Here is a 26,727-nt window from a genome sequence, read left to right as displayed (position 1 = left end):
TCCAAGTCATGTTTGGTATGATGGAGAGCGTATAACAACATGGAGGACGCCCGGGCTGTGCGGCGATCGGTGGCTTGCTCAGCCTTTGGCGCATGCAGGTGTGCCAAGGCAAGCTATCGCTTAAGGATTCAGAGATCATGCGCACATGGAGGCTATGACTGATTTGTGGCTAGCAGGCATTGAGGGCTGTGGGTATGGAATGTCAAGGACTTGTTTCGGTCAAAGGTTCGTCTCGGTCAAGAGTCCATCTCGCCCTTTCATTGTAGGCCATCTCTTTGTCATTTTTCGTCCCTTTACAATACAGATCTTTCGCGAGGCCCGTGTCCTTTATGCAAGGAGAACGGGCGAGCTGTTTGGGACCCAGCGATCATGGTTTGGAGAGCAGCTCGACTCACCGTTGATGAGTCGTATGCGATGATATTCAGCAAGGAGCATTTTCCGATAAGTGGCTGCGTCTTGCGACCCTGCAAGGCGTTCCCGCACTTTAATGACCCTGAACTGTCTTGGGAAGATATGGCTCTTCCAAATATTTCGCGTCCTCCTCACTGAGCACGAAATTCGCATTCTGTACTGCCTCCTCGATCCTCTCCTTACTATTCAAGCCGATAATGGGAGAGCAGCCCTTCCGTATTGACCATGCCGTGGCAACACAGGTCATACTCACACCATATTTCTTTGCAATCTCTTCTACTCTGCCGACGATAGCCTTGTCGGCCTCCGACTCGCGGGATCTGATGGAACGCTGGAKGAAGTTGTCTGAAGATTCCCGTTTAGTGGTCCGCTCGTCCCATGGTCGACACAAGACACCGCGAGAGACTGGTGACCAGGGGATGAGGCCAATGCCAGTCGACTTGCAGTAAGGGATCATCTCTCGCTCTTCTTCCCGGTATAGCAGATTGTGGTAGTTTTGCATGGAGATGAACTCATGCCAGCCATTCGTCTTTGCGATCCATTGGAGTTCTTGAAATTCCCATGTTGCCTTTAAACGTTGTCAGCTATATGGTTGTCACTTTCGACTGACTGGGACTTACCATCGAGGAGGCTCCGATATATCTCACCCAACCCTTCTCAACAACATCATTCAACGCACGCATGATCTCCTTCTTCGGCACACTTCGATCCAAGCGGTGGATTTGAAGAACATCGATGTATGTACCCAGACGCTTTGTACTGGCTTCTACCGCATCAAATATGTGTTTGCGAGATAATCCGACTTGGTTGACTGCGATCCCGTCGTTCAAACTTGCGGCTGCGATACTTTGTTGCGCTCCGTCTTCCGAAACTCCAAAGTAGCATTTCGATAAGATGACAAGGCTCGAGCGAGGAATGCTATATTTTTCAATTGCCTTGCCAATGATTCTTTCTGACTGGCCATTTGAGTAGCTACAGTCCTCGAATATCAGCTATAAAKGTCCTTCATTTTGACGCCGATTGGAACTCACACGTCAGCAGTATCCCATGTGTTGATGCCACAATCATACGCATGCTTGAGTAACGGCAGTGAACCGTTTTGAAGATCAGCCAATTTCAACAGAGTAACATGGACATAACTCACGCTTCTTCATCGAGAACCCAGGCCTGTGAGCAGAGGCTAGAAGTATTAGCAATGTCTACAACAATTTCCACGGGCATAAAAGCTATGTTGCCACTTGCCTGCCAGTCCGGCGAGCCATAGCTCATGGCTCCTACTATGACTTGGGATACCCTCAGACCCGAGCTTCCAAGGTTCTTGTATACCATTCTCGGCAGTTGGACATCGCCAATGGAGCTTGTCATTGTGGGGATCTACAGAGATGTCTGCGTTGACTGCAAGCTTTGACTGCCTTGTCCAACGATATTTTTGATCTATGCGAGATGAAAGAGAAGAAAAGAAAAGAGTTCAGGAAACCCGTGGGGTGCAGAAGCAAGCACACCTAGATAGTGGAGCGTCCGCTTACCGGCTTTGATGTCACGCGGTATGAGGTACATGCAACGGAGGACATGAGCAACATCCGGGTGGTTGTCGGGCGCATCTCTTAGGCGATAAGAGAGATCATTCCATCTCCGCGTCGTGCATGTCGTTGCGATCGCAGGTTTCTTCAAGTCTCCCTAGATCGCACGGTACGACTGACCAACCGGGAGAACTTCGTGCCTTGCAGAACTAGCGTCGTGATGGAGGACCGTGGTGGATTTCATTCAACTTCCCTTCTTCACATCTTGATCTCCACTGCATGCAGTCTCATGCTCTCATCGTTCTTTCCCATCGATGGATGGACTTAGCTGTATTTTGATGAAATGTGTCGTGTGGCGATGCGACGCGCAAAGGAAATAGCTGGATAGCCCCGCATGCACATCTTCCCCGCCCTTGGCACATCCCTGGTGATGTCGGGTCTTGTGCTCTCGGCCCAACGGTAGGTGAAGCAAAGAGAAGGGAGCTTTTGTCCTTTGATCCCGTGGAGTAGATATCTCTTCAGCTCGTCAAACCCTTCATAAACAACAACAACAGCGAACATCGACTTCAGCAGTCAATAACATCGAAAATGCGCGCCGCTCGATACTACGGCAAGGAAGACATTCAAATCAAGGACGATGTGGAAATTCCTACATGTGGCGATGGACAGGTTTTGGTAGAGCCGGCCTTTGTGGRAATCTGCGGTACAGATCTTCATGAGTATGTCACACTGGAGTTCAGTCGGAGGATCCGCCTCGTCCTTCATTCGACTTCCCCCTACCTAGACACATGCTGACATGTAGTGCAGGTATATGGGTGGTCCAAAGTTGGTATCTACGCCCTGAATATGAAGAGCAATACCCTAACTCATCAACCTAGCTTCTCGCCAACCAGCGCTCATCCCGTAACCAAGGAGAAAGTTCCCATCACCATCGGTCATGAATTCAGCGGTACCATCAAATCCATCGGCAAGGGCGTCACCGGCCTCAAGCCCGGAGACAAAGTCGCTGTCCAGCCAACAATCTACTGCGGCCACTGTGGCGCCTGCAAATCCGGCGCCGAAAACGCATGCCCAAATGGAGGTTTCGTTGGACTCAGTGGCGGTGGTGGTGGCATGAGCGAGTTTGTAGTCATGCCATCCGAAGCGATCTTTCCTCTACCATCAAACGTCGACCTCGATATTGGAGCTCTTGTGGAACCTCTCGCAGTGGCCTGGCACGCTGTGGACGCCTCTCCGATTGCAGGCCTCAAGGATCCTCAGTGTCTCGTGTTCGGTGGTGGGCCTATTGGTCTCGCTGTTGTGCAGGTGTTGCTCGCTAGAGGCGCAAAGAACGTCATGTGTGCGGAGGTGGTAAGTTACTCAAAAGCGGGATGCGTACAGAATACTTTGAGGCAACTCTCGGGCTACGCTTTACATCGATTTTGTCTCAGACATCACTAACCCTTCGCTTTCCAGGCAAAGAAACGTCAAGAGTTCGCGGCAGAATTCGGAGCCCATCACGTTCTCGACCCAACCAAGGTTGACATTCAAAGTACCTGTCTGGAGCTTTGCGGCGGCGTCAACGGACCGGACTTGGTGTTTGATTGTGCAGGTGTCCCAAAGTCCCTCGAAACAGCTTGCAAGACTGTGAGATCGCGTGGAACGGTCGTGAACGTGGCAATCTGGGAAAAGGAAGTGCCCTTCAACCCTAACTGGCTGGTCTTCAATGAGGCCTCCTACAAGGCCGTTCTCGGATACCAGAAAAAGGATTTCCAGGTAAATGATTATGAGTACCGTTGCGTCCTTTTTTGAGACACACTAACGGTTTCTTCAGGGCGTCGTTGATGCTCTTGGCGAGGGTAAGCTCAAGCCGGCGAGTATGATTACTAGTAGGATTCATATGGACAAGCTTGTGAAAGACGGATACCTGGCCTTGATCAACGAAAAGGATAAGCATGTCAAGATTCTGGTCGACGTACAGGCTTCGCTGAAGTGAGCAGCCAAGCCTGAGATGACAACGTTCTTCATTGACAAATCACGCCGGGCGCAGGTAGACATAGATCCCGAGGCAGCAGTACATATGATGGAAGCTGAGATTCAGAACGAGAGACGATGTATGTTTGCAACCATTTTCATTGAGTCTATTTCCCATTCTGCACATATCCCTCCCGCCTTAGAAATGACCTCAATTCATCCCACACTCAGCTCCCCGTCCCCGATTTCTTCCATCTCCACCATACTGTGAGGGTTATCGTGATGCAGTGCTGGAGTCAAGGCATCAAAGCAAGAGGGTGGGGAGAACACCTACCTGATGTGGTCGAGTGTTTGTCATGATCGCAAGTTCCAGGCGTGAAGCTACCACAAGCATCTGCGGGTGAGGAGAGGGGGGAGAACTTACAATCATGCGTTGGCAGGCCATTTGGTAAGGTGGGCCGAGCGACCTTGTGTTGTCGACGGGCAAGGCCCGAGATGGTGGACTTGGTGTCAAAGAGTGACGTTCTCCGGGAATGGCAGCCAAGCCTGCACATTCTGGTGTGTTTGACTTGCGTCAGTTTGTATATACAAGATTGGTCCAAGCAGCTTCTAGCCTGAGTTTTCGGGGTATGTTTGACTTGCGTCCACTCGGATTTTCGGGATTGGTTGACTTGGACCGTTTTTTTTTTTTCTGTTTTTTTTTTTTTGTTTTTTTGGGCACTGGTGCACTCGCGTCCTGACATGTGTGGATTCAAAATTGTGGCCAGGAGAGGCACACGGTATCTTCGGTAGGCCGTTATGGAGATGGGCCGAGCAACTCCACCTTCTTTCTACATGATGCGGTGAGTCGGTGAGGCTTGATTGCATCCTTGTCGGTGGGGATGAGCTTGGGAAGTGTGTCAGTCAGGTCGAGTTTGCAAAGCGGAAATGACAACATACAGTCGCGGCGGTATTGATCTCGTTGTCAGAAATTTATGCGCTTCCCCTCAAGGGAGAGGTGTCGCGCGGTGCAGTTGCGTTCTTCCAGCAGGCAAGGCGAGGCTGGAATGAATCGGGGGCAGGGTTTTTTTGTGTTTTTTTTGGGCTTATTTGTTTTTAACGACTGAAGCTTCAGTCGGCGCTGTGAGGGTGTAGTCAGTACACCTCACTCGATGGTAACGACTGAGATATTGAGATGACACTCACGGTGACTTCGCTCACACGGGGAGTGATCGTGCCGCGGTGGTCTGCAATCATGAGCGTGTCCCTGATGCACATGTTAGTATTGGGCGGCACAGTTGAGCGCGCCACCCGCAAATGCAAGTGGTAGCATCCTCGTTGGTGACGGTTGGTGAAGATGAGGTTTATGTTGAAGAGAAGTTGTCGTTGATGCTAAAGTAATGTTACTGGAAGCCAGCACAAGGAAGGAAACAGTCAAGGAAGGAAACAGTCAAGGAAGGAAACAGTCAAGGAAGGAAACAGTCAAGGAAGGAAACAGTCAAGGAAGGAAACAGNAGTCAAGGAAGGAAACAGTCAAGGAAGGAAACAGTCAAGGAAGGAAACAGTCAAGGAAGGAAACAGTCAAGGAAGGAAACAGTCAAGGAAGGAAATCGCAACTTTCGGCCGACCGCTACCTCCGGCAGTCGGCATGTTAGCGGGGGCTCGTTCCCAGAATGGTAAGTTCCGCGCAGGTAAGTGAATAAAATTTCACTCCGGGTGAAGAGGAGTGATCAACGACAAACCGCCGTATACATCTCAAGCCACTCATTGAACACCTGCTGTATTCAAATGGTACTCCGCCAACATCGACCTAAATTTCTGCGGCTTTTCTGGCAAGAAACTGCTCACTACCCCAACCCTAATCCTCACCTTCCAGGGTTGTGGCATGCTTTTAGCTCTGCTCCAAGATATCAAGGTAGTTGCTGATGATTGCTTGGATGTTAGAGGATATCCACAGAAATCTAATGCCCATAGGTCTCTAGACGAGATCTTAGTGTCGCTAGATCTGTATTTCGCCAGACGTTTATCCAGTATGTGGTATATCGCTTCCCGGGTTTGGGGTCCGCCACACGAGAAGCCTTGAAGTGAGCATTTGCAGGCAAGAACCGGTGAGGAAGGTGTTACTGGGTAGGATACTTGAATTTCGGTACAAAGCTGCTTCTCTCCGCTCTACAGCTACCTATTTGCGAGCATTTCGTCGATTCACTATAAGCAGAGACAGTACCAGCACCCTTCAATCTTACCGGCACTCAGGCAGCAAGGAAAATAATTGACAGGTGCAAAGGTAAAGGCGAATCAAGAAAATTCCTTCATTCGTCACGCATCTTGAAACTATGTACACAAACGCAAATCGCAGCCGCCACTAAGACTCATTCCATCCCAGCATAAGCCCTCCCTCCTACTTCTTAAACAGCGCAATAGTCTGCACAAACCCATTAGGATTCGAAGCGTACCGCGCGACATCTTTACCATCCACAGATATTTGGAATCTCGTCCCAACGGTATTCAAATTGTAGATGGTGATGGCATTGGAGTTCAGAACAGTTGCAATTCTGTGCTGGCAGACTGAGCCATTGCCTTGGTCACTGCAGCTTGTGGAGTAGTTGTTGAAGAAAGAGTATAATCCGGCGCCGTAGATTGCGATGGCTTGAGAGTTGACGATTCTTACACCCCATCCATTTACTGTTGCTATTGTTAGGAGATGATGATTACGGATGAGTGTGAAGAAGACGTACCTGCTGGGACCACTGCCCCTTGATCGGTGATAGTATCCGGGCCGGGGTATGTAGGATCGCCATATGCTTCGTTGACAGGAAAGGGAATCTTTGCGTTGGGGTTCGGTTGGTAGTATGCTGTTTCAGTTTGGATCTACAATTGTCAGTGAATTCGCAGGATGTCTCGATGATTGCCTTTGCTTACCTGACCAGCCCAAACATTCTTGGTGTTGAGGAACTGGTATTCATAACGCTGATTATGTTCCACGCCTGTTCCGACAAGCCACACAGGCCCATTGGTACTTTYGTCCAAGAGACCACGACCAGTGTAGATAGTGATCTGGCCAAGGCTAGCAGCCTCAATATCGTGGTCGGCAGTCCAAAGCCAGACATTTTCCAAGTAGAGGCCGGTAGCTGGCTTGGTGATGTGCATGTGTAGAAAGCCGGAGATGCAGTTCTGCACGAGGTTCGCAGAAGTGATGGTTGTTCCAGGTGTCTTCGCACATTGGCCGAGCTGAAGGTCAGAGCCAGCAAAGCCACCAATACGAGTATGCACATCCCACAGCCCACTCGGGGAGCCTGCCGGAGAGGCAAGATTGTATTCAATCAACGTGGCACCTTTCTGCTGGCCTTGGGTACTGATGATAAACTCGGAAAGCTCAACGCTGCCAGTCTCGCCGGAGTTTCCGATTTTTACAACGGGTTGAGGATTGCTCATGTCGTTGAAAAAGCTTCCAGCAGACATGATGACAGAGTAGGCCTCGCCGACAATCTTGGCTCCACCAGGAATATAGATGCTTCGGGTCACGCGGTAATTTCCATGATCAAGATAAAGTATCTTGTTCTGCGACTTTGCGTTGTTAATCGCATTTTGCAAGGCAGTCGTATCGTCCGTGCGGCCATCACCAGTAGCGCCAGCAGTTCGGGCACTGAGGAAAGATGACACTGGGAGATTGGCATAAGATGGCTTGCTACGCTGGTGGTATTTCCCATCAGCCTGGAGCAAGCTAGAGGGACGGGTAACCGGAGTCATCTGGCCCTGGACATTATTCGGTCCATTCGGTGTGTAGGAGTGTCCCTCAGACCAGCCTGCAATACTGGACACGCCAGAGAGTCTCGGACCGTCTGGACCGCGTATCGCTACAGGGACATTGTTTAACTTGAGGTTCTCGATAATGAGGCTACCTCCTGCTCCTGGCTGAGAGTTTGCATCGTGTGCTGTGATGATTCCTGTTTGGGTGTTGCTGATAGTAGAGTCAAGGAGGGTGACAGATCCGACCGCGATGTTACTACGACCACCAGATGACATGTTCAGACCGACAGTGCAATTGTTGATGTTGACTTTTCATACTATTAGTGCATGTTGAGTCCAGGGGTTTGCTGAACGTACTGTTTTGATAGGTCCAGCCCCAATCCCAGATCTGGTTGATGGCTGTAACAACGTTGTTGAAGTGCAGGTTCCTCATCGTGAACTGCTGATTGCCCCAATTGCCACCGTACAGACCACCATTGAACGTGAGGTCAGAGACGAAGCCTCCGCTTCCGGACTCGATGAAGATGCCCTGATGCTGCGTGCCTGTGAACATCATGGTCAGCTCCGATCCCTATTTGTTGGGATGAAGAGGCGATGAGGATGGCTAAGGCAATTTGTATATCTGTGCGTTCTTTCATTGCTCTTGAACCAAGGGAAGCATGCTTACCCCTGACWCTGCTCATCTGGAAAATGATGTTCTGCAGATTCGTAGCCTGTGCGGTAGGCCAGTGAATGCCGGTAATGGGAGTGGAAGCTGGAACAAGGGTCATATCGATGATTAAATTCTTGATCTCTCTCCAGAACACGTTCGTAGCCCTGGTTCAACCTGTCAGCAGTTTTAAAGCCCGCATCTCCAAGAGCCATGCGTACCCATAGGCAAGATTTCCGCGGTTCGAGTACGGATTGGCATCGATCATGCCGAGAAAGCTACCCGAGTAGTATGGAAAGGCACGGATGGTAGGCATGCAATTGGGATTTCCGATAATTTGGGTATAGTAGAGATCGACAATGCTCGAGCTGATCATGTAAGTACCAGCTGGGAAGTAGACCACCGCGGGAGTTGTCGTCGAAGAGCCACAGGTTTCCCCAATTCCACATCGATTTCCTGAGGAGATAGCTGCGTTAATGGCAGCCGTGTCATCATTCACACCGTCACCCTTCGCTCCGAAGTCTTTCACATTGCGGTAGACTTGGTAGCCCGATGGGTTGGAGTTGAAGGCCGCCTTTCCCTGGTCTAGCTATCATGAGTATTGTGATCGATTCGATTGAAGGAGCCTTACGTACGGGCAATGTTTTCCAACCAGTATGAGCTGGTACAAGTTGCGGCTACGTTGACTTCTACGCTTACTTGTATACCCAGAGTGCTGTTTCGCCCAATCCGCACTGGATGGTCGACATATCTATAGGATGTCAGTTCCATTCGATATCAGCCCACCGATATTGCTCACTCATCAAATATTTTCAGCGCATATTGGGCAAGCTCGGAAACCACCCTGGGTACGAAGATCTGCCCAAGCGTGCTGCCTGCAGCGAAGAAGAGAAGAGTGGATTGGAGACGCATGTTGAACGTTGAACTTTGAAGGAGGGTATGTGAAGGAACGTTTGAAGGCGCGAACGCAGCTCTTGACTTACAAAGTCTGTCTCGCAGCTTGCGGAGTGGAATGCGATGCTGTTGAGATCCCCTATTGTATTATAGGAAATTTTGGATCCTGGCAACAACGGCCGGACCAGTTGGTCGGATGTTCCCTCCCAAGAAGTCATCCAGACTGCAGATCAATACTAGCGTTGTCCTCTACCGCAGAAAGCGACAAGCCGAAGAAGATCAGAAGGTGTGTCTTTTGCAGACGGCACCTCGAGGATTGGTGGAGGCGTATGAGGTGGATGCATTTGGCGGAGATTGTACACGCGCCACTAGGGGTGGTTCAGAAAGTCTAGCAAGGCTCCCGTGTCCCTTGGCTCAGAGCGGGGATGAGCTGAGTTCGACTAGCAAAAGTCAGCTTGGCCATCCCTGTCGCATCTTGTATATCATCTGCTCTATTTACTTCAGCCTCGTGGTGATCTCGTGCCACGTCGTGCAGTCCACGCGCGAAAGCATGTGGTGTAGTGAATTCAAAAGTTTGTAGGTGGCAGACTGTGGGTTGTCTTTCACTTCACTGATCGGCAAGTCTCCCCGGCCATTTGACCTCCAAATGCTTAGTCTGATCCATTCCTGGCGAATCAGAATGCATACACACAAAGGTCATTCGAGCACGTACAGTAGCGCTTTCAACTTGCGCGAACATGAGAGCGAACCTCCTGATCTCTTGTGGGTCGCGACAAGCCCAGAGCGCGTAGCAAGATTCATCTTGAGATGTGTCACGCTATGCTCAGAGCTCGGGGAACTTGGAGCCGCGTAGCAGGCAGGACACATGTCTCGCAAAAGCTCAGTGTCGGTGAGATGAGTCTCGCTCAAACTTAGCGGTCAAGCGAGCAAGTTCTGCATGTCAAGTCGAGTACTTGCAATGTTCGTTGGATATGGTAGACCGCAAAGTGTCGCAGAAGCATCTCTCTGCGAGTGCAACATTGCCACGCTTTGAGATTTACGCCCGTACCTCCGCAGACTGCATTACTCCACTCCATGTTGACAGTAAGGATATAGTCTGCGAGTCTGCTGTACACTTGGAATGGGCTACGGCAATGTACTTCGATTGGAGTAGGGCCAGCACAACAAGGGCATGTTTGCTGGTGTGACAAAAGAGGCATCTCTTCTATTGTCGGTTGAGGGGAAGACGCCCACCCATGATTTGGCGAAGACCATCGCCCATGGCCACAATTAACAGATCGATGACCATATATAGGCATCTCTTGGGTGCCAGTCTTGGAACAGCTCAACGTACGAATCGCCAAGTCGGCCGTTCTATTATCGTTGTCGGGTGAACCAGGAGCGTAATTACCGGTACGGCAACCATGCCTCTTGGTCTTGCCAACCAGGAAGAACAAACGGGAGGTTACTTGGCATCTGCTCAGGCCAGATATTTTCAATCACTGACATCAGCTCCTCGTAAAGCACCTCATAGCCCAAGGAAGACAAATGCAGTCCATCTCGGAAAAAGCTCTGGAATGTCGGGTTGGGCGCAAGCTCGGAAGATCCAATTGGCAGTCCAACTCCGCCGGTCATGCCGCCCGCTCGAAGAATCAGAGTACTCCAAATGTCGACCACGGGAAGGTTGTACTCTTGACCAAGCTGTCTCACAACGCTGGCGTATTGAGCTGTGGTGGCTGCTGGACGAGTGAATACATCAGGAAAGTCGGGATCTTCAGCCTTGGAGCTTTCGAGGCACATCCTCTCATCGACTGGTGGTGGTGTGATGAGAATTAATCTTGCACCGTCATGTTCGAGAATGCGAGGATGAGTGATGATGGCCTTGAGGTTTTCCCTGTATTCGGATAAAGGAACGTGCTGCTGTGGGCCGCCTGGAGTGTGTGGAAGTCTAGCATCGTTCGCGCCAAAGAATACGGTCATGAAGCGAATCTTTGCAACTTGCGGTGGAGGTACTGCGTGTGGGAGTATGCGCAAGGCCTGGCGTGTGTTGTAGCCGGACAGGCCACGGTTTATGACATCCAAACGGCGTATGTAGGCATCGCTCAAGGCAGCGCTGAACGTGAGACTAGACTGCTGCGTGATGCTGTCTCCAAAGAGAAGAAATTGATCCATGGTATGAGCCGTTCTTGTTGTTGCATTGTTGTTATCGTCGAGATCGAAGCGGAGATTGGATGGCTTTTCACAGCCGCAGATTTGCCGGTATTCGAACCAGACCTCACGCTTCTCTCTGCCATTCGCATACCGAACAATAATAATGAACATTTCACTCAAGTCTGACACTTTTACATCTCATGGAAATAGGCTACAAGTGATATGGTGGACTTGCTGGATTTGTTTAGTTGCTCGAGCTTAGTTCAAGGAGGAAGATGCGAGCCGAATGCCGCCTTGAACGCAATCGAAACGGATTCGTGAAGCATCTGAATGGCTTTTTACTTGCATTCGGGTAGTCGAAATTGACCGGATGACCTCTAAGCATACGGCAGGCGATATGGCGATTCCATGTAAACGGCGGACCAGGACTAACTGGCTTCATCGCCCAGCTCAGAAAGCGATATCCCTCGCAGTTCCAACCATGTGAGTATTGGGAAATCCGAACGCACAGATCGAGTTTGTTTTTCACTTTATGGATGACAGAGATGGGATCAGGGCGCCGGTCGATCGCATGCATGGGCCTGAGTCGGCATCCCAGAACAACACAAAAGAAGAGTTGTCGCGCGAGGATCTGGGAGATGCTTGAGGCAGGAAGCTTCGATGGCTTAAAGATGAGTTATCTGTACGAATATGGGGACTGTTGAAGCCACGCATTTGAGGTTGTAGGCAGGGAGCCTGCGGGAGAGACGATCCAATGTGTCGATGGTACGTCTGCGCTCGGGGAATATCAGCGCTCAACCCGAGAGAGCTAGTTTCCAAAATTTCAGGTCGTGGACATTACATCGCTGGAAGATGCTCGATGCGACCCGGGTTGGAACAAGCTACTGGTAGCGTATCGGGCCCGGAGAACAAGTCGGGAGCAGGGAGACCTCCAGAAGTGGTTCGAGGCCGTGGCCACTAATCGGGATCCCGCGGGTCAAGCAGGCAATCGTGCTGAACGGTGGGACATTGACGACATCAATACGAACTTGAGCAGGATTGTCATGGGCTGAGTTGGAGAACGAAGCTACGCGCTCTTGCCGAGATGCTGTACTTGATCAGGAATGACAAGGAAAGCGAAGGTTAGTTTCGAGCGTGTTCCAATCAGTACGCCTTGGATTAGCAGCTCCTTTCTCGCATTGGCCATGAAATAGAATCACAAGCCTTTCCCGTACACTGTTTTGCACCAGGTTTGATGTACGATCCGGTCTTGCAATGCTAGGTAAATCTCGTCGTAGAGAGGTTCCGAAAACCATCTTGTAAAGGAAGTAGTTCATTGAAAAGACTTGTGAAGCAAAATGTTCGACGTAGCACAGGCTTTTGATGAACACGCCCTTGCATACCATGCAGTAGCATGCATGAACAGTGTAGCTATGCGGTCCGTTTGATGCCTTCATGTTCATCCTTTGAACGACGTGTTCGTGATTTGTCAATCTCAACGTCGTTCTCCAGTACCATTCGAAAAAAGAGGTTTCATTCCGCAGCTCTCCGCCATTCGAAAAGCAACAGCGCCCGTGAGCAGACAATCCAAGGTGTCATCGGCGGTCACCCCGCGGAGAGAGCGTACGGCCAAGATCGCTCGTCCAGAATTGGTCCGACATTCGCAAAGCCGTAAAATCACGGCAATGATGAGGCAGGAGTGGACGCGTTGTAGTTGTCGAGACAAAAGCTCACACAAACGAGTGCATGGGATCCATCGATAAAATGGTTGCAAGTGTGGTGTTTCGGGATGGACCCTGTTCACGTGTTCCAGGTTGCTGGGTAGCAACGGCGCGTCATCGTAAACAACAAATTCTGGAGGCTGGAGTGTGGAGGCGGGAGCTTTGCGAGTGACCAGCCATCCCAAAAAGCCGCAGGATAATCACGAATTCCACTCTGCCGGCTCTTGAAGGAAAGTCATCTACTTCCCCATCAATCGCTATCTCAACCACATCCAAGTACTGAAGATATACGCTGTAGCTGCACGATCCGACCGACCGCCAGCAACGATTCCCCCACCGACTGAACACACGACATCAACCATTTGCTGAGGCTCCGGCCTGCAGCTTCACCACGACAGGATGGCACCACCACTGCCCATCGCTGACATCTACACATCATCCCTCGAGCTCGACGCCCGCTCAGCACATCCTCTTCATCAGCTGATCGCCCGCGCCGACGACGTCAAGGCTACCTCGCGACATGGCATCGGATCAACACCACCGGAGAAGATCAACAATGCCGGCTTCTTTGCCCTGTTTGCCATCCTGGGTGTAGCACYCGTGGGCGTCAGTCTCTGGTTCTTCTTCTGGGCCAAGAACGGTGGCTTCCACTTTGAAGAAGGCGACTGGGACGACTACAAATCAACCGTCCTACGCCGCAAAGGACCTGACGGCAAGACTCWCAGTAATGCCACCAAGAGCACGAAGCTAGGCGGCGGTACCATCGTTGGTAGCCAGCACTATGCATGGCAGAAGAACGCTGCGAAGAGTGTCGTGGGACGCGACGAGAAGGGCAGAAAGGGTATTCTGGCAAAGCGTGGATGGGCAGGAACACACAGTGTGATGTACAGCGACGATTACATGACCGAGTCCTTCGCCACAGAGACTGTCAGCGACGAGATGACGGAACTACAGCCGGACAATACCGACTTGGAGCAGGGCCACGGGCACTCAAAGCGCTATCGTGACCGCGATGTGCGCCAGTACAAGAAGGAGAAGCCTGCAAGAGTGGGAGGTCTCAACCGTGTCGCCGACTCTTCGCACTACGACTACACCAACTCTGAGCGCTCGGACTTGATGACCGAAACTGTCCTCTCCACCACTTCCGACCAACCCATTCTACCCAAGAAGACCGATCGACAGAGAGAGCAAGAACGCGCCGAACGTAAAGCCCGTGAGGAAGCCGCCCGCATGGAACGTCGCTGGCGCCGGGAGGCCGRGGCGGCCGCTGCTGCTMTCGCCCACGAGTCCACCGCGACTAGAGGACCACCAGTCAAGAAGAGCGCCGTTCCAACCAAGCCATCCCCATCAAAGCAGCGCGAGCGCCGGGAAGCTTCCCGCAGCGCCTCACCCAAGAAGCGCGACTTCTCTTACCAGAACGGCCCAGAAAGCGAGATCCTCAGCACCGCATACACCGAATCCACTGCTCCTTCTCAGCGCACTGCGAGCTACTACGATTCTTACAGGCCCAAAGGCGAAAACAGACCGAGGCAGAGTTCGCCACGCAAGAAGCAGAGTGCTCCCACCACGCGATCGGGCGGTTATCGAAGAGGCAACGCCGACAGTGATCTGGAGTGAGTGAGCGAAGGATGTGGTGATCATACAGGTGGACGCTGTGCCACGTCACTCCTCCCGGTTTGAATCATGTAGATGTGTCCATGCACGCGCGCAACCCGCGCGGCTAGGGAAATTGAGATTGAAATCTGTTCTAGCGAGCGAGCGAAATGGTTCTTGGGACGATGGTATTGTGGGGCAGAGCAATGATATCGGGGGAGAAATCGGAGTTGGGCGTCAAAGGTCAGATGGACGAACGAACCAGCGGGATGTTTGGGCTGGAATGGATGKGTCGCGCGTTGCCGTTCTTTTAGCCCGAAAAAAGTGCCGAAGGACGATGATGTGATGCAGCTGGCAGGCTAGCAAGACGACTGAAGGAATAATGAACAAGACAAGGCATTAGAAGCACAGCACAGTCTGCAAATGCAAATGGAAAACAATCCAATCCATTCAGTCATATTCGTACCTCGCGGCCTCATGAGTAAAATATGCTGTTCGTACATATCTCAATCGTGAATTCCATTCCATCTCTGATCGTAAAACTCTGCCATTTCATTATCGCGAGATTTCTCCCCCCTCGGTCGCCGAGAAAAGACTCCCCTTTGGTTTCATAGAACAGGGCCAAAGTAATTAATCATCCGGGTATCAAGCAAATTGAAAAAGATCTTGAGTGGGTAGAGTAAAAAACCATCATCRGAAAAACAAAACAGTCTTGGGTATCTCGCTCGTCTTTCTTCGTTCTTCATCATCATCGTTCGTAATGTGTTCTCAAAAGACTTTTTCTTCCTCAAGAATTTTGAGCGCCACCCATTCTGTGTGCTGATAATGTTCGCGTCGTGTGTCGTTGTGGTGGAGGTTCCAGGCTGGAAAGCGTCGCACCAAGGATTGCAACGAAAGAGATCGTTTGTTTGCTTGCTCGCTCGCTCGCTCGCTGCAACGCTAAGGAATCCCCAAGTAAAAGATATCGTCGTCGTTGTCGTGGTAGTCGTCGTCGTAAAGAGTAGCAGAATTCATTACCTCGCAACCTCATATCCATCATCATAGCTATTCTCCTCCTGGATCGCGCTTCTCCGTACATCGCTCCTCCCTCTTYYWYTYYTMRWRMTWCGRCKWCCACCKMSATCTMCACCACCGCCAATGACAAAGCTCGTCGGCTCTCCATTCTCTCCCGTGTGTATTGCGACTTGGGTGTCGCCGGAAAGGTGGACGACAGTACCACCAGCCCGGATCTGGATTCCGCCTGCAGCTTGCGAAGCCGAGGATCTGTGACTTCTCGAATTTGAAATGTAGGACGCACTGCGTCGTCGGTTGTCATCTTTCTTGCGCATATTCTCGGCCGTAAGTTCGTAGGGATCGATGTTTCCCTGCATGCCTCTCTGGTAGGCGTCAACGCTCTCACGCAAGCGGTGTCGTTCCTCTTCTTCATCTCGCAATTTTTGCTGAGCACGGAGCTCAGCTCTAGTCTCTTTTGGGAGGTATGTTGACCGTCGACCATGTTTTCCTTCGACAATCATTCGTGGTTGGGAGGAGTAGTCGGTGTTGCTGGAAGACATGGTCGTAGCTCTTGTCCTTCCGGATGAAGAGGTTGTGGCGATTGAGGGTCTGCGGCTGCTGGTCGACGTATATGATGGACGAGCAACAACAGCGCGAGCCGTGCGGTCGGAGTCGCCGACGTCCGAATAGTACACATCACCATCCGAGCGACCGGATCGCTGTAGGGGCTGTTGAGGTCGAAGTTCACGACGACTGCGAGTGGGAAGGGTTTGTTGTTCTGTGTAATACTTCTTCACGCTTGGTCGAGAGGGATGCGGCACGACGACGACAGCTTTCTCCGATTCGTGGCGACGATGGGAGTGTCGGCGCTGWAGACGTCGATCATCTTCGGAGGATGTGTATTCTGACTCCGAGGTGTACTCTGATTCCGAGGAGTACTGTTCGCGCTGGTCATGATAACGACGGTCCTCGCTCCTCCGGGCGGAAGCAGGTTGACGAGCACTTGAGAGTGACCCATGTTGGGGAGGTCCTAGAGTCGGTACTGCTATGTTGAGCTGCCGCGCCGAGTATGGCCCTGGGATGGGAGACTGTGGTGGATAGCCAGAGTATGCCGGAGATGTTGGGGATGGTAGAGCAGGGGATGCGGGTCGGTAAGGAGCACCCATGTTAGCAGTTGGAGTATGGTGTGCATACATTGGAGGATGTGAGTATCCCTCGTAATGTGATGTAGGTTGCTGTTGCGGGATGGGCATCGGGGCCGAAGGCATACCGTACCCGTACAAGCTCACCGGACGTTGGCGAGACACGGAGCCTGCATGCGGTTGCATCGGAGGAGGCATGTTTGTGGAACCYTGTGGATTTGCGTAACTGTAATGAGGATACTGATGGAGCACTGGGTACTGCTGAGCCTGAGAAGTCTGTTGCGGTGGCGCATGCTGGTCAACAGTGGTCTTCCTTCTCTCCCGCTTGCGAGCCTTGTCGCAATCAGGATCACGACAATACGGATCGGTGCAAGAAGTGTGCTTTGTGACCGGCTGATCTGAAGTCCTCCCGTTGTCGCCCCGGTGAATAACCGGCTTCGAGGACTTGGACTTGGCAGATGGCTGACTTRAGCTCGTTGGCGCGGTGGTTGCGACAATCTTCCGGCTGGATTTTGTACTCGAGACTACTGCAGGACTTTGGACCGCCTTCGAACTGGTCTTTGTATCCGAGTGAGTATCGCGGTGCGATGTTCTCGGATGCGCGCGCCTGGAGGAAGGCTGGCTGACACCGACATTCGACGCGAGTCGCGCGGTGCCGGCAACGACATGGCTTTCGTCGCTATCGTAATCCTCGACTGTTGCGACTTCTGCCTTGGCTTGCTTCATGGATTCAGGCATACTTTTTTGCCTGGCGTGCTGCGCTAGGTTGACGACAGCGKTGAGGTCGGCAGTGAATTGCGACGATCCACGGCTGGAAAGGTCAAGTGTACTACCGGCAAGTTTGTCTCACTTGTTGTGGGTTTGCTTCTCGTGGTCCTTGTTTCATTTTGTGAGAGGTGTCTCGGGTAGCATAGAGTCATTGTAGAAAGAAGCCGTAGATCGTGAAAGGATGACTCTGTTTGCGCGGCAGACTAAGGCGAGATGCCTCACCGGTCCGCTTGTGCAGGCAGGGTGCAGTAGAAAGCGAGCAAGAGAACCAGCTCCGTTGCATCCAAGGGCTTTGCAGGTGCAGCTGTTCGCTTCTTGAATTGTGTCGTCTGCGGGTTGGCGCCGGCAGACTGGTTTGCAAGTGGTGGGCAATGGTGCCCAACGATCCGGCTAAGACGACAACTTAGTTCCACAGGGCAGCCCAAACGACTGGGGGTCGCAGGAAAGAAAATGTTCGGCCGGCTTGCTCGCTCGGTCATCGACGCTTGAAGAGGGCAAGCGGAGGGAGGCTGCAGGAGGGAAGCGTCCGCAACCTGTCGGCTAGATAGCTACCTTCCTTAGACCTCCGCAACATGCATGACCGGAGGGTTGCGTGCGTCTGTCCTATTAGCAGTCTGCTGCCTTCAACACGACCGTCGCCATTCCTCTTCTTCTTACATGAAACATCAGATGCAAGAGCTGGGTTGATCCTGAATGCTGTCCTGTGTTTGCTGGCATACCATCTGCGATGAGCGCGGTACCAAGTGCGACGATGTTGTCGACAGGAAGCAGTGTGCTCCCCCTCCTCGGATGCGCGTCAAAAGTCTCGAGGTACCTCCTTTGCACCTCATTCATCTTCCTCAACCCAGCTCTCAGTGCAYCACAAACAATCGGGTGGTTGATTGTCGGACTATTCAACCGCAGAGTCGCCAATGCGAACAAYGAACGATTGTGTCGTCGAAGCAATCATTACGCCCCGAGACAATTGCGAGCGTGACCAGAACGGATCCTTGGAAGTCGAAGTTGCTTGCGCGCGCAGTACAGCGAATTACTTGACTTATTCTCAGAAATACTTCCCTGTCGGCATCCCTATAACACGCACGCTCACCGCCTTCTGTCCTGCTGGATGCATCCACCTTCCACGTGCGTATTCATTGGCCCGACCCGTCTTTTGCATTTCTCAACCACTAGGTTGATAGCGTAACACGTTCACATGTATCACTTGATTCCGCGGTGGCAATCTAGTTTGGGGCATTACAGCTCGAAGGTGCAGCGCTGGCGAGCTTGGAATGTTCATGGTTAGGTAGCATGCAATACTTGTTTGCTGGTCAACGCCTTCGCTTCGACGGAAGATAAAGCCGATCTCTCATCATTGAATGAATGCTAGTAATAGCAACGAAGCCTCCTCATGACATATCACGGAAAGTGGTAAGTGTCGAAAACGGAGCACGTATACACCCGACGTCGTACACGGTATGCACATACCGACTCTTGTGGCGAGTTGTCAAGCTCACATGTGGTGCAACGACTTGGAAGCATATGGCAAGCGTAAAATCTCGATGGTTAGGAAGCAAACATTTCCGTAGTTGCTCGCGAGGAGAAAACATCTCGGACGCAAGATATCGCTTGTTTAGTCTGCAGACATCAGCGGCCGTAGCCTTGCGCATCCGGTTTCGACACCTGTAAGCGTCAACCTTTCCCCACTGGAGCTATGTTACTGAAGCGCGCCAGCACTCCTCCCATTGCAAGATCTCTTCGTGAGATCGTGGAAAACTTCCTCCCACCAACGAACGCCATCCCGATTACTTTCCCTCTAACCATTACATCCTCTGCACGGGCGAGAGACCCAACAACTGCATTCCATTGTTGAGCACAATCCTCGCGGCTTCGTACATGGCCATCAGCGCTACCTTCTTCTCCGGCGTCTCAGCATACATGACGCTAAACAGCTTGGCGTTCTTGTTGTTGCGGTCCGTGGCATCGTAGCACGAGCTCAGCAGGTGGGTCATCTTGAAGAGGTAGGTGAGGACGGTGACCGGCTCTTGGGTCTTGTACGTGTTGATGAAGACATCAGGCCACTGTGCTAGCGAACGAATGAGCTGGACGCCCTCCTTCCCAACAATCAGACTGAGATCCGCGTTGAGCATGTCCTCTTCCGAGACCTCGGCCTTGCGCTTGATCGAGCACAGACGGGCGTGGGAGTATTGTAGGTATGGACCGGTGTCGCCCTCGAAGCTCGTCATCTTCTCCATGTCGAAGTTGTATCCGTTGACCATCTTGCCACTGTAGTCTTGAACCATGATGGCCGAGATTGCGAGCGTGTCTGCGGTGCCTTCGGGGTCCGCGACTTGCGCATACTTGTCCGCGTTCTTCCTCATCACATCGTGCATGAAGTCCTTCGACGCATCTAGACTGTCGGCGAGTGAGACGACGGTCCCCTTTCGTGTGCTCATCGTCTGACCCTTGGGATCCTTGACCATGCCAAAGCTAATGTGCTTGCACTTTGCCACGATGTCGCTGTATGGTGGACCCATGAGCGATAAGATCTTGAAGAACTGTTCGACGTGTACGTCCTGCTGTGATGCAATAACGTAAATCATGTGGTCGAACTTGTACTCCTCGTAACGCTCAAAGTTGGCCGCAATGTCGCGGGTGAGGTAGAGTGAAGTACCATCACGCTTCTTGACCAGTGTCTTGCCGAGTTTTGGCGCTCCGTGCTTCGTCAAATCGACGATGACTGCTCCCTTGCTATCCTCACYGATGCCCTTGTCGGCAAGAACGTTGGCAGCCTTCTCCATATCCTCCACCTTTACTGTGGATTCGCCGCTGTATACGTCGAACTCGATGTTCAGTCGAGCGTACATGTCGATGTATGCCTTGATGGAGAGGTCCCGGAAACGCTGCCAGTTCTCCAGCGCCTTTTCGTCACCGTCGACCATGCGCTTGAAGAATTGACGTGCACGCTCATCTATACTTGGCTTATCGACCAACTCCTGCTGCACCTTCTCGAGTTCKGCCGTGACGGTTTGGAGCTCCTGCTCCTGCTCGTCGGTCCACTTGGCAGCTGGAGAGGCCTCTGCTTCCTTGCCCTTCGCAGGCTTCTTCGGCTTGGGTGGATTCTTCAATTTTTCCAACTCATCCTTCTTTTCGGCCAGTACCTTCGCCGGCTTCTGCTCGACAGAGTTGTCTTGGTTGATCTTGACGTAGACGTAGTTCAAGTGCTTGACGGGGTCTTTCAGCAGCTCCTCTTCATTGCCGTACTTTTCAAACCCCTCGGAGAGAACACCATACTGCTTTCCCCAGTCGCCAAGATAGTTCATCGACACCGTTTCCCAACCCGCTGCCTTGAACAGTTTGATGATGAACCCGCCGATGATCGTACTCCGCAAATGACCAGTGTGGAACTCCTTTGCGATGTTTGGACTTGAGTACTCCACGACAAGTTTCTTTGCGCGGCTGTTGGGGTTTGATGGATCCTCCAGCCCAAGCGATTTGTTGAAACCATACTGGGTCTGTTGCTTGTGGATTGCCGGCAGCACCAGTTTGGCGAGTGAGACTGGCTCGAAGAAGAAGCGGACAAACGTCTTGTCTGCGATTGGTTTTTGTAACAAAGGCGAGTCGAACTTCTCCGCGATCTCCTGGGCGAGCTCATCCGGCTTTTTGCCCTTTAGTCTCAGAGCAGGGACTGGAAGGCACAAATCTCCATGCTTTAAATCCGCGGTCCATTGCACGGCATTGTTGATGACAGCGAGATCAGCGCCTGTGATCTTTTGAAGCTGCTCGATGATGACAGCACGGTAAACATCGACGGGATTGTGGTGAGGAAATAGTGGCACTCCTGGAATTGGTGGTAACTCGGAGATACCGACAGCTTTGAGCTGTGAGGTGATGTGAGAGATGTCCGCCATGGTGTGAGTTTTTGAAGGAAACAATGGTGATGTTCGAATGCCTCTGTAGTTTGGCGGCGTGGCCGGAGCTTTGATTGCTTGCTGGTGACTCAAGATGCCAATGAATTTTGCAGGCGCAAATTTTGATGTTCGGATGGGTCCCGCAGGGCTAGGCCGGAATGCTCGAGAWAGACCAAACATACACTCCGCTTGAGCGAGCGTTGATGTTTGATGCAAAAATTTGTTGGCGAGATGGTGGTGATGATCGCTGCGTTGTTTGTCCAACAAAAGAGGTGCTGAATTGAGGTCGCGCTTTTCGTCCGTGCTCAAAACGTGTGGTAGAGGCGGAAAATGTAGCCTAAAAACAGTATACACAGCCAAAGTATGGTTCTACACATTCTATAATACATGCGTTATGTGACTGCACCATCAGCCCAGCCCATCTTTTCCCGATCATCATCGCACAGCCTGGCGTACTCCAATAACAGTCTGAACACATATACTGACATGTCCTCCCTCCGCAGCACTCTCTCAGTCCAAGCTTTGCCATCAAGTGCAATGCTTTTCGCTTCATTGTCATGACCAACAACACCCRTCGCCGCATTACCAACAAAGTACTCCATGATCCCATATATATCAATGAACGTGTTATCCATGGGAACAAAGTGCTTCCAGGGCACCAGTCTGCTGTCATGCCACTCCTCGTAAATCGTCGCTTTGATGGGCAGCGAAGTGCTTCCCAGGAAGCCTCGATAGCGGCCACTGAAAGAGTTGCCGTCAATGTCCGGTAGATACTTGTTCGAGTATTGCTCCTTCATTGGAACCTCTTTCTTCACGGTGTAGTATGGGTCGGTGTACGGACAACGTGCTGTCCCGGTTCCAGGGAAGCACAAAAGATGCACAACCGCCGCGTCGGCCCAACTTGCGACCCATTCGCTAAACGCGTTCTTCTTCGTCTCTGGTTCTTGAACGGCGAGCTCATATGTTCCGTTCGCAGGGAGAACAAAGTTGCGAGGTTGAGTCGATGGATCAGCCTCTGCAGCACTGATCTCAGTTGCATTCATCATCGAGACGAAACGATGCCGTTGAAATCGAGTCCATGTCTCGGCTTTGTTGCGCCCGCCACTAGCGGAGCCACGCCAAATTAGGCTGTCCTTCTTCTGCTCCCACGGCCCTCCATGCTCGGCTCCGCCAGAGTAGAACGGATCATCCGTCCAGTACATTGCTGCAGGGAGAAGGATCTCGTTGTTCATTGGCAGTTTCGAACCACCAAAGAGCGGGAAGAATGTCTTGGTGTTGGAGATCGAGATCGGTTCTACAAACGTGCCATGCAGTCCCTGCCACTCTGGGTGGTCACAAGGCGATTGTGCATATGTCCAGTTTTGAACATAACCCTTGTATGAGCCTAGTGGGAGTTCGGTACTCAAAGGTGGAGGCTGCGTAAACTCCGTCTCGAAGTAGGACTTCCTTGCAGGTGTCTCCGGTGGGCAGCCGACCACTGCCAAAGGCCAATATGGCCCGGCTCCATCAAAACGAGGATCAAACTTCTCGGGGGGGTGTGAGTCCAGAGCCCGGAGGTTCCCAAAACTCGTCTTCAGCTGTTCCGCAGGCACAATCTTCCTTGAGCGACTCTCCTTTGTCATGTATTCGTCAATCTCTTCCCAAGGCACAACCAACCGACTCTCGTCCATGACGTTGATGGGTACGTCCACATCTGGGAGATGCGATGCCACGCTCCGTATCATGTCCTCCCATAGATTTATCCAAGGTCGAACGACGTTCGATGTTCCATTGGCCACGCCGTTCCTGACGAAAATCTTGTGCTCGAAATCGTTCGCCTGCTCACGCATCTGCTTCGCAGAGATGCCCCAGAAGGGGTTGAGATCATCGTAGATACGGTCGAAGAAATCCTCGATGATCAGCGCGGAGCTGTTCGCGGCGAATTTGTACCATGCATCAAATCCAGGAGGAGGCTGACGCCCTCGTCGCTGGCGATATGCTTCTGCTGCATCCTGGACAGTGTTTGTTTCCTTTGCCAACAAAGCCTGAAATTCCTCATCCGCCCTGCGTATGAGTGTATCGATCGGGTGATCCTTTTTCGGCCTTGGGGCTACAGTGATCTTCGGCGGCGGTGGCGTGACTTCTTTGGAGACGCGGAGGACGTTCTTGACAGTGTAGCTGGTGGGGAGGGTAAACCAGGCGAGGCCGACGAGGCATACCGCCACGAAGGCAAGCTGCACCAGGCGGCTGTGGAATGAGACGCCAGAGACGAGCATTGTACTCAGTGAGATCGGGAACGGGCAGTGCAAGTCCGTGAAACACTTTCAATTGCCGTCCGTTTGCGATCTGGCATGGCTCGATTGCTGTCCGTTAGCGAGTGGATGCCGACAAGGCGTTATCGTGATCGTGACATTGTTGAGCTCCTCTGCTCTCCTCAGATTGATGAAAGTTGAAGATGACAAGGGTCCTTGACTCCGAAGCTAAATTTGGCATGGTCTCCCATGGTTCGGAAGGGGAAACGACGGAGGCGGCAGGGGAAAGATTGGCCGGGATTGCTATTGTGCTTTCTGCAATACATGGCGACGACTGGACTCGGACAAGACTCAAGACAACGCAAAACGCTGAAATATGAGACTCTCCGCAAGCCTGCTTCGGTTTGTGCTGGTAAGTTAGCTACCTGTTCGTGAGCATTGTTGTCGAAACAATACAATCAGAGCCGGCAACCTTCAATTCCACTGGGCCCTGCGTAAATCTTCAGCAGATTGATGTTAATGATTTTCAAGCGTGACGGAGAATTGATGGAGCGACACTGGCGAGGACACTTAACTATGCGTTGCTCGTGCTGTCATCAAGGGAGGAGTTCCATACTTAAGTACTTTCGTTTCTTTCGCTTTCGCCATGTGCGTCGGTGACGAGCTGGGATTGATGGAAGCACACGACATCAAGCTCAACGTCCAAACGGCGATGCCGCTCTCTTGATCAATTGGCATCGGCAGTTTGATGTTCCTCTTCATCTCCATCTCATGCGTCTTGCTCTACGTCCCGCGTTGGTGTACGTAAGGTACAGTACGGACATCGTCTGATGGATGGGCATGGGCAAGCAGTTGAGGCATCAAATATTGATGGCAAGGTAGGTAGATCATGTGGGGCAGACTCCTGTGCACTAAATCCTGTTGCCTACAATGTTGAACCAAGTACTTCGTTGTACAAGACGATCTATCAACATCACCTCTCGAAATCACCATCACTTCCCCTCTTCATCATTCCGACATCCATCTGATTGGAATGTTTGCTGCCACCTGATCATTTGATTGACTGAGACGCTACATTTCCGCAACAGCGACAATGGCCACCCAAAAGGCGACGACGATATGCCATTTACTCAATCTGCCTGCAGAGCTTCGTCTCAGAATCTGCGAGGCCGTCCTATCTCCCGGTGTGCTGTGTCTAACAAGGACTGATAACAAGCGCTTCGCCGTCTCTCCTGCGATCTCTCCGCTCTTCCTCGCGACATGTCGCCAGATCTACAACGAAGCCAGCAAGCTACTCTATTTCGATAACGAGGTCACCCTCATTATGGACGTTCATGACGCTTTCGCGCCCGTAATCAACCAGTCGCGATTACCACAGCGTGCGCTTGAAAGGCTCCAGCATGTATGCTTGATCTGCGACGGAACGGCCAACTTCCAGGCCTCTTATGAAGATGTCGACTTCACCCCACTCTCTGCCCTGATCTCACTAAAGACTCTACGTCTTTGCATGATTCTGWCCTCGACGCCGCACGACTTTCCGGATGTGCTTGAGTACCGAGTGACAGAGCTCGCAGCTCAGATCTTGGAGAGGGTGCCAGCATCGACGAAAGTCGTGTGTAATCTTGAACCCGGCAGCGTGCAGGAGGGCCTTGCAAAGTACGTCCATACGAAAGGCGTTGAGCGCTATGGAAGCGGAAATGCTGGAAGATCAGTCCCGGCTATTACTGGCGGTGCTGGGGGCTCGTTTAAGCGGGACATCGTCGTAATACCGTCCGACTTGTTGGAGGAGGCTGTGTCCAGCGCCGAGGAAGAACATGGCTTCAAGGGTTCCAAATCTGGAGCCGGCCTAGACGTCTTTGCAGACCATCGCTCAGACCTCAAGGGCTTTGCGTGGCGGTCGTGAATGGTCGTTGGTAAGCAATGAGAAGGCAATGACAAGGCTCTTAGATGGGACTAGAGCCCGATGAAACTGAAGATTGCCGCCCTACTTGCAGCTCTCAAGGTTCTTATGCTCTCTGCCGCGAAAACGACAGTATTACTAAGGAGACATTGTTCCATCAGACATTTGACTATCCTCAAGGCTGCTTGCTTTTGTGCTTGTAGCTACCTGTTGGAGAGCACAGTCGTCAATTTACTTCAAGGAGAGCCGGCAACGTCAATCTCACCAGCTCTTAGGCTGTCCAGAGTACTCGGACATTGGCGCTACGTATTGCCCATCTGACCATATCGGGCATCCAGCTTATGCCTTGTCCCTTTCGGACGACGGGAACACATTCGAATAGAAGGTGCCGCGCGCTGCCGTCGAACAGTGGAAAATGGCACAATCGCATGTCTCACGTCGAGGCCTACAACAAGGACTTCACACCACTATCAACACATCGAACACTTCTGGACTTCCTTCCCTGCAAACGTTCGATCGGCGAGTGTGCGAGCGGGGTGCTCACAGTATCAGGTCCTCTCGGCCAGACTCTATGCTCACTGTCACACTGTAAGTCGCGGCAGCCTTCTACAATTCCGTCACACATATGAGACACAATACAACACACCGTCACGGAGGAAATTAAAACGTTATTCATTTGCTCATTTGATTCATCGTTTCGTAAGCTAAACACCTCACCTTTTGCCTATTCCCTTCAGGCCTTCTGATAATAGCGACCCTTCTGCTGAACCAAACTATCTCTCTGCGTCGGCCTCGTCAGCAAAAGTATCGGAAGTGGTTTTGCAGGCATGCCTTGAGGAGCCAATGGCAAGTCATCAAGACCAATTCCCTCCTCCTCCTGAATCACCGACAGATGACGCGGATTGTGATGACCACGAATGTTGGCTCCTGACCACATCCGCTTCCTGGCAGACGTGACATCTGCCTCGGTCCAATCATCTCCCTGTTGGCTCTTTGCTGCTCTGAGCTTTTGGAACCACAAGGCTGCGATGATGATTAGAACCACGACGCCAATGATGGTAGTCACACCAATGATTGTGTTTCGTTGCCCACCTGGAGTGGGTGGATTTGTTGCGCCCATCGTTTTCCGAGATCAACTCGTTTGTTTTAGYGTGGGCTAATGTGGAAAGGCAGCAAAAATTGGTCTGTTTATGTTCCGATGCTGTCAAAGTTTCGCCTGGAGACTTTGCG

The 26,727-nt window shown here is 51.8% G+C and overlaps 9 protein-coding genes; 3 read left to right on the top strand and 6 right to left on the bottom strand.

Moving 5' to 3' along the window:
• Nucleotides 1-484: 484 nt before the first annotated feature.
• RCC_01306 (related to aryl-alcohol dehydrogenases) lies at nt 485-1,776 on the bottom strand (the record flags this gene model as incomplete). XM_023766576.1 has 5 exons in its annotated part: nt 485-979; nt 1,032-1,383; nt 1,443-1,486; nt 1,573-1,578; nt 1,654-1,776. The coding sequence occupies 5 exons, from the start codon at nt 1,774-1,776 to the stop codon at nt 485-487; spliced, it is 1,020 nt and encodes a 339-aa protein (XP_023622344.1).
• Nucleotides 1,777-2,519: 743 nt separating this feature from the next.
• On the top strand, nt 2,520-3,906 carry RCC_01305 (related to BDH1-stereospecific (2R, 3R)-2,3-butanediol dehydrogenase; the record flags this gene model as incomplete). XM_023766575.1 has 4 exons in its annotated part: nt 2,520-2,650; nt 2,810-3,281; nt 3,387-3,686; nt 3,745-3,906. The coding sequence occupies 4 exons, from the start codon at nt 2,520-2,522 to the stop codon at nt 3,904-3,906; spliced, it is 1,065 nt and encodes a 354-aa protein (XP_023622343.1).
• A 2,355-nt stretch (nt 3,907-6,261) lies between these two features.
• On the bottom strand, nt 6,262-9,171 carry RCC_01304 (related to beta-1,3 exoglucanase precursor; the record flags this gene model as incomplete). XM_023766574.1 has 8 exons in its annotated part: nt 6,262-6,545; nt 6,599-6,731; nt 6,783-7,918; nt 7,968-8,153; nt 8,278-8,426; nt 8,481-8,844; nt 8,895-9,010; nt 9,059-9,171. The coding sequence occupies 8 exons, from the start codon at nt 9,169-9,171 to the stop codon at nt 6,262-6,264; spliced, it is 2,481 nt and encodes an 826-aa protein (XP_023622342.1).
• A 1,368-nt stretch (nt 9,172-10,539) lies between these two features.
• RCC_01303 (related to GDSL Lipase/Acylhydrolase family protein) lies at nt 10,540-11,454 on the bottom strand (the record flags this gene model as incomplete). The annotated part of the gene is made up of 1 exon (XM_023766573.1): nt 10,540-11,454. One exon carries the CDS (start codon nt 11,452-11,454, stop codon nt 10,540-10,542), a length of 915 nt encoding a protein of 304 aa, XP_023622341.1.
• A 1,928-nt stretch (nt 11,455-13,382) lies between these two features.
• RCC_01302 (uncharacterized protein) lies at nt 13,383-14,600 on the top strand (the record flags this gene model as incomplete). Its single annotated transcript, XM_023766572.1, has 1 exon — nt 13,383-14,600. The coding sequence occupies one exon, from the start codon at nt 13,383-13,385 to the stop codon at nt 14,598-14,600; it is 1,218 nt and encodes a 405-aa protein (XP_023622340.1).
• Nucleotides 14,601-15,589: 989 nt separating this feature from the next.
• RCC_01301 (uncharacterized protein) lies at nt 15,590-17,449 on the bottom strand (the record flags this gene model as incomplete). Its single annotated transcript, XM_023766571.1, has 1 exon — nt 15,590-17,449. The coding sequence occupies one exon, from the start codon at nt 17,447-17,449 to the stop codon at nt 15,590-15,592; it is 1,860 nt and encodes a 619-aa protein (XP_023622339.1).
• A 1,829-nt stretch (nt 17,450-19,278) lies between these two features.
• On the bottom strand, nt 19,279-21,366 carry RCC_01300 (related to arginyl-tRNA synthetase, cytosolic; the record flags this gene model as incomplete). Its single annotated transcript, XM_023766570.1, has 1 exon — nt 19,279-21,366. One exon carries the CDS (start codon nt 21,364-21,366, stop codon nt 19,279-19,281), a length of 2,088 nt encoding a protein of 695 aa, XP_023622338.1.
• Nucleotides 21,367-21,758: 392 nt separating this feature from the next.
• On the bottom strand, nt 21,759-23,621 carry RCC_01299 (related to capsule associated protein; the record flags this gene model as incomplete). Its single annotated transcript, XM_023766569.1, has 1 exon — nt 21,759-23,621. One exon carries the CDS (start codon nt 23,619-23,621, stop codon nt 21,759-21,761), a length of 1,863 nt encoding a protein of 620 aa, XP_023622337.1.
• A 1,069-nt stretch (nt 23,622-24,690) lies between these two features.
• On the top strand, nt 24,691-25,500 carry RCC_01298 (uncharacterized protein; the record flags this gene model as incomplete). The annotated part of the gene is made up of 1 exon (XM_023766568.1): nt 24,691-25,500. One exon carries the CDS (start codon nt 24,691-24,693, stop codon nt 25,498-25,500), a length of 810 nt encoding a protein of 269 aa, XP_023622336.1.
• Between the last annotated feature and the right edge of the window lie 1,227 nt (nt 25,501-26,727).

The sequence above is a fragment of the Ramularia collo-cygni genome (assembly GCF_900074925.1).
Source record: "Ramularia collo-cygni strain URUG2 genome assembly, contig: RCC_scaffold01, whole genome shotgun sequence".
In the NCBI taxonomy this organism is placed as follows: domain Eukaryota; kingdom Fungi; phylum Ascomycota; class Dothideomycetes; order Mycosphaerellales; family Mycosphaerellaceae; genus Ramularia; species Ramularia collo-cygni.
The sequence above is the reverse complement of the archived record's forward strand: the minus strand, read 5'-3'. Positions and strand labels throughout refer to the sequence as shown.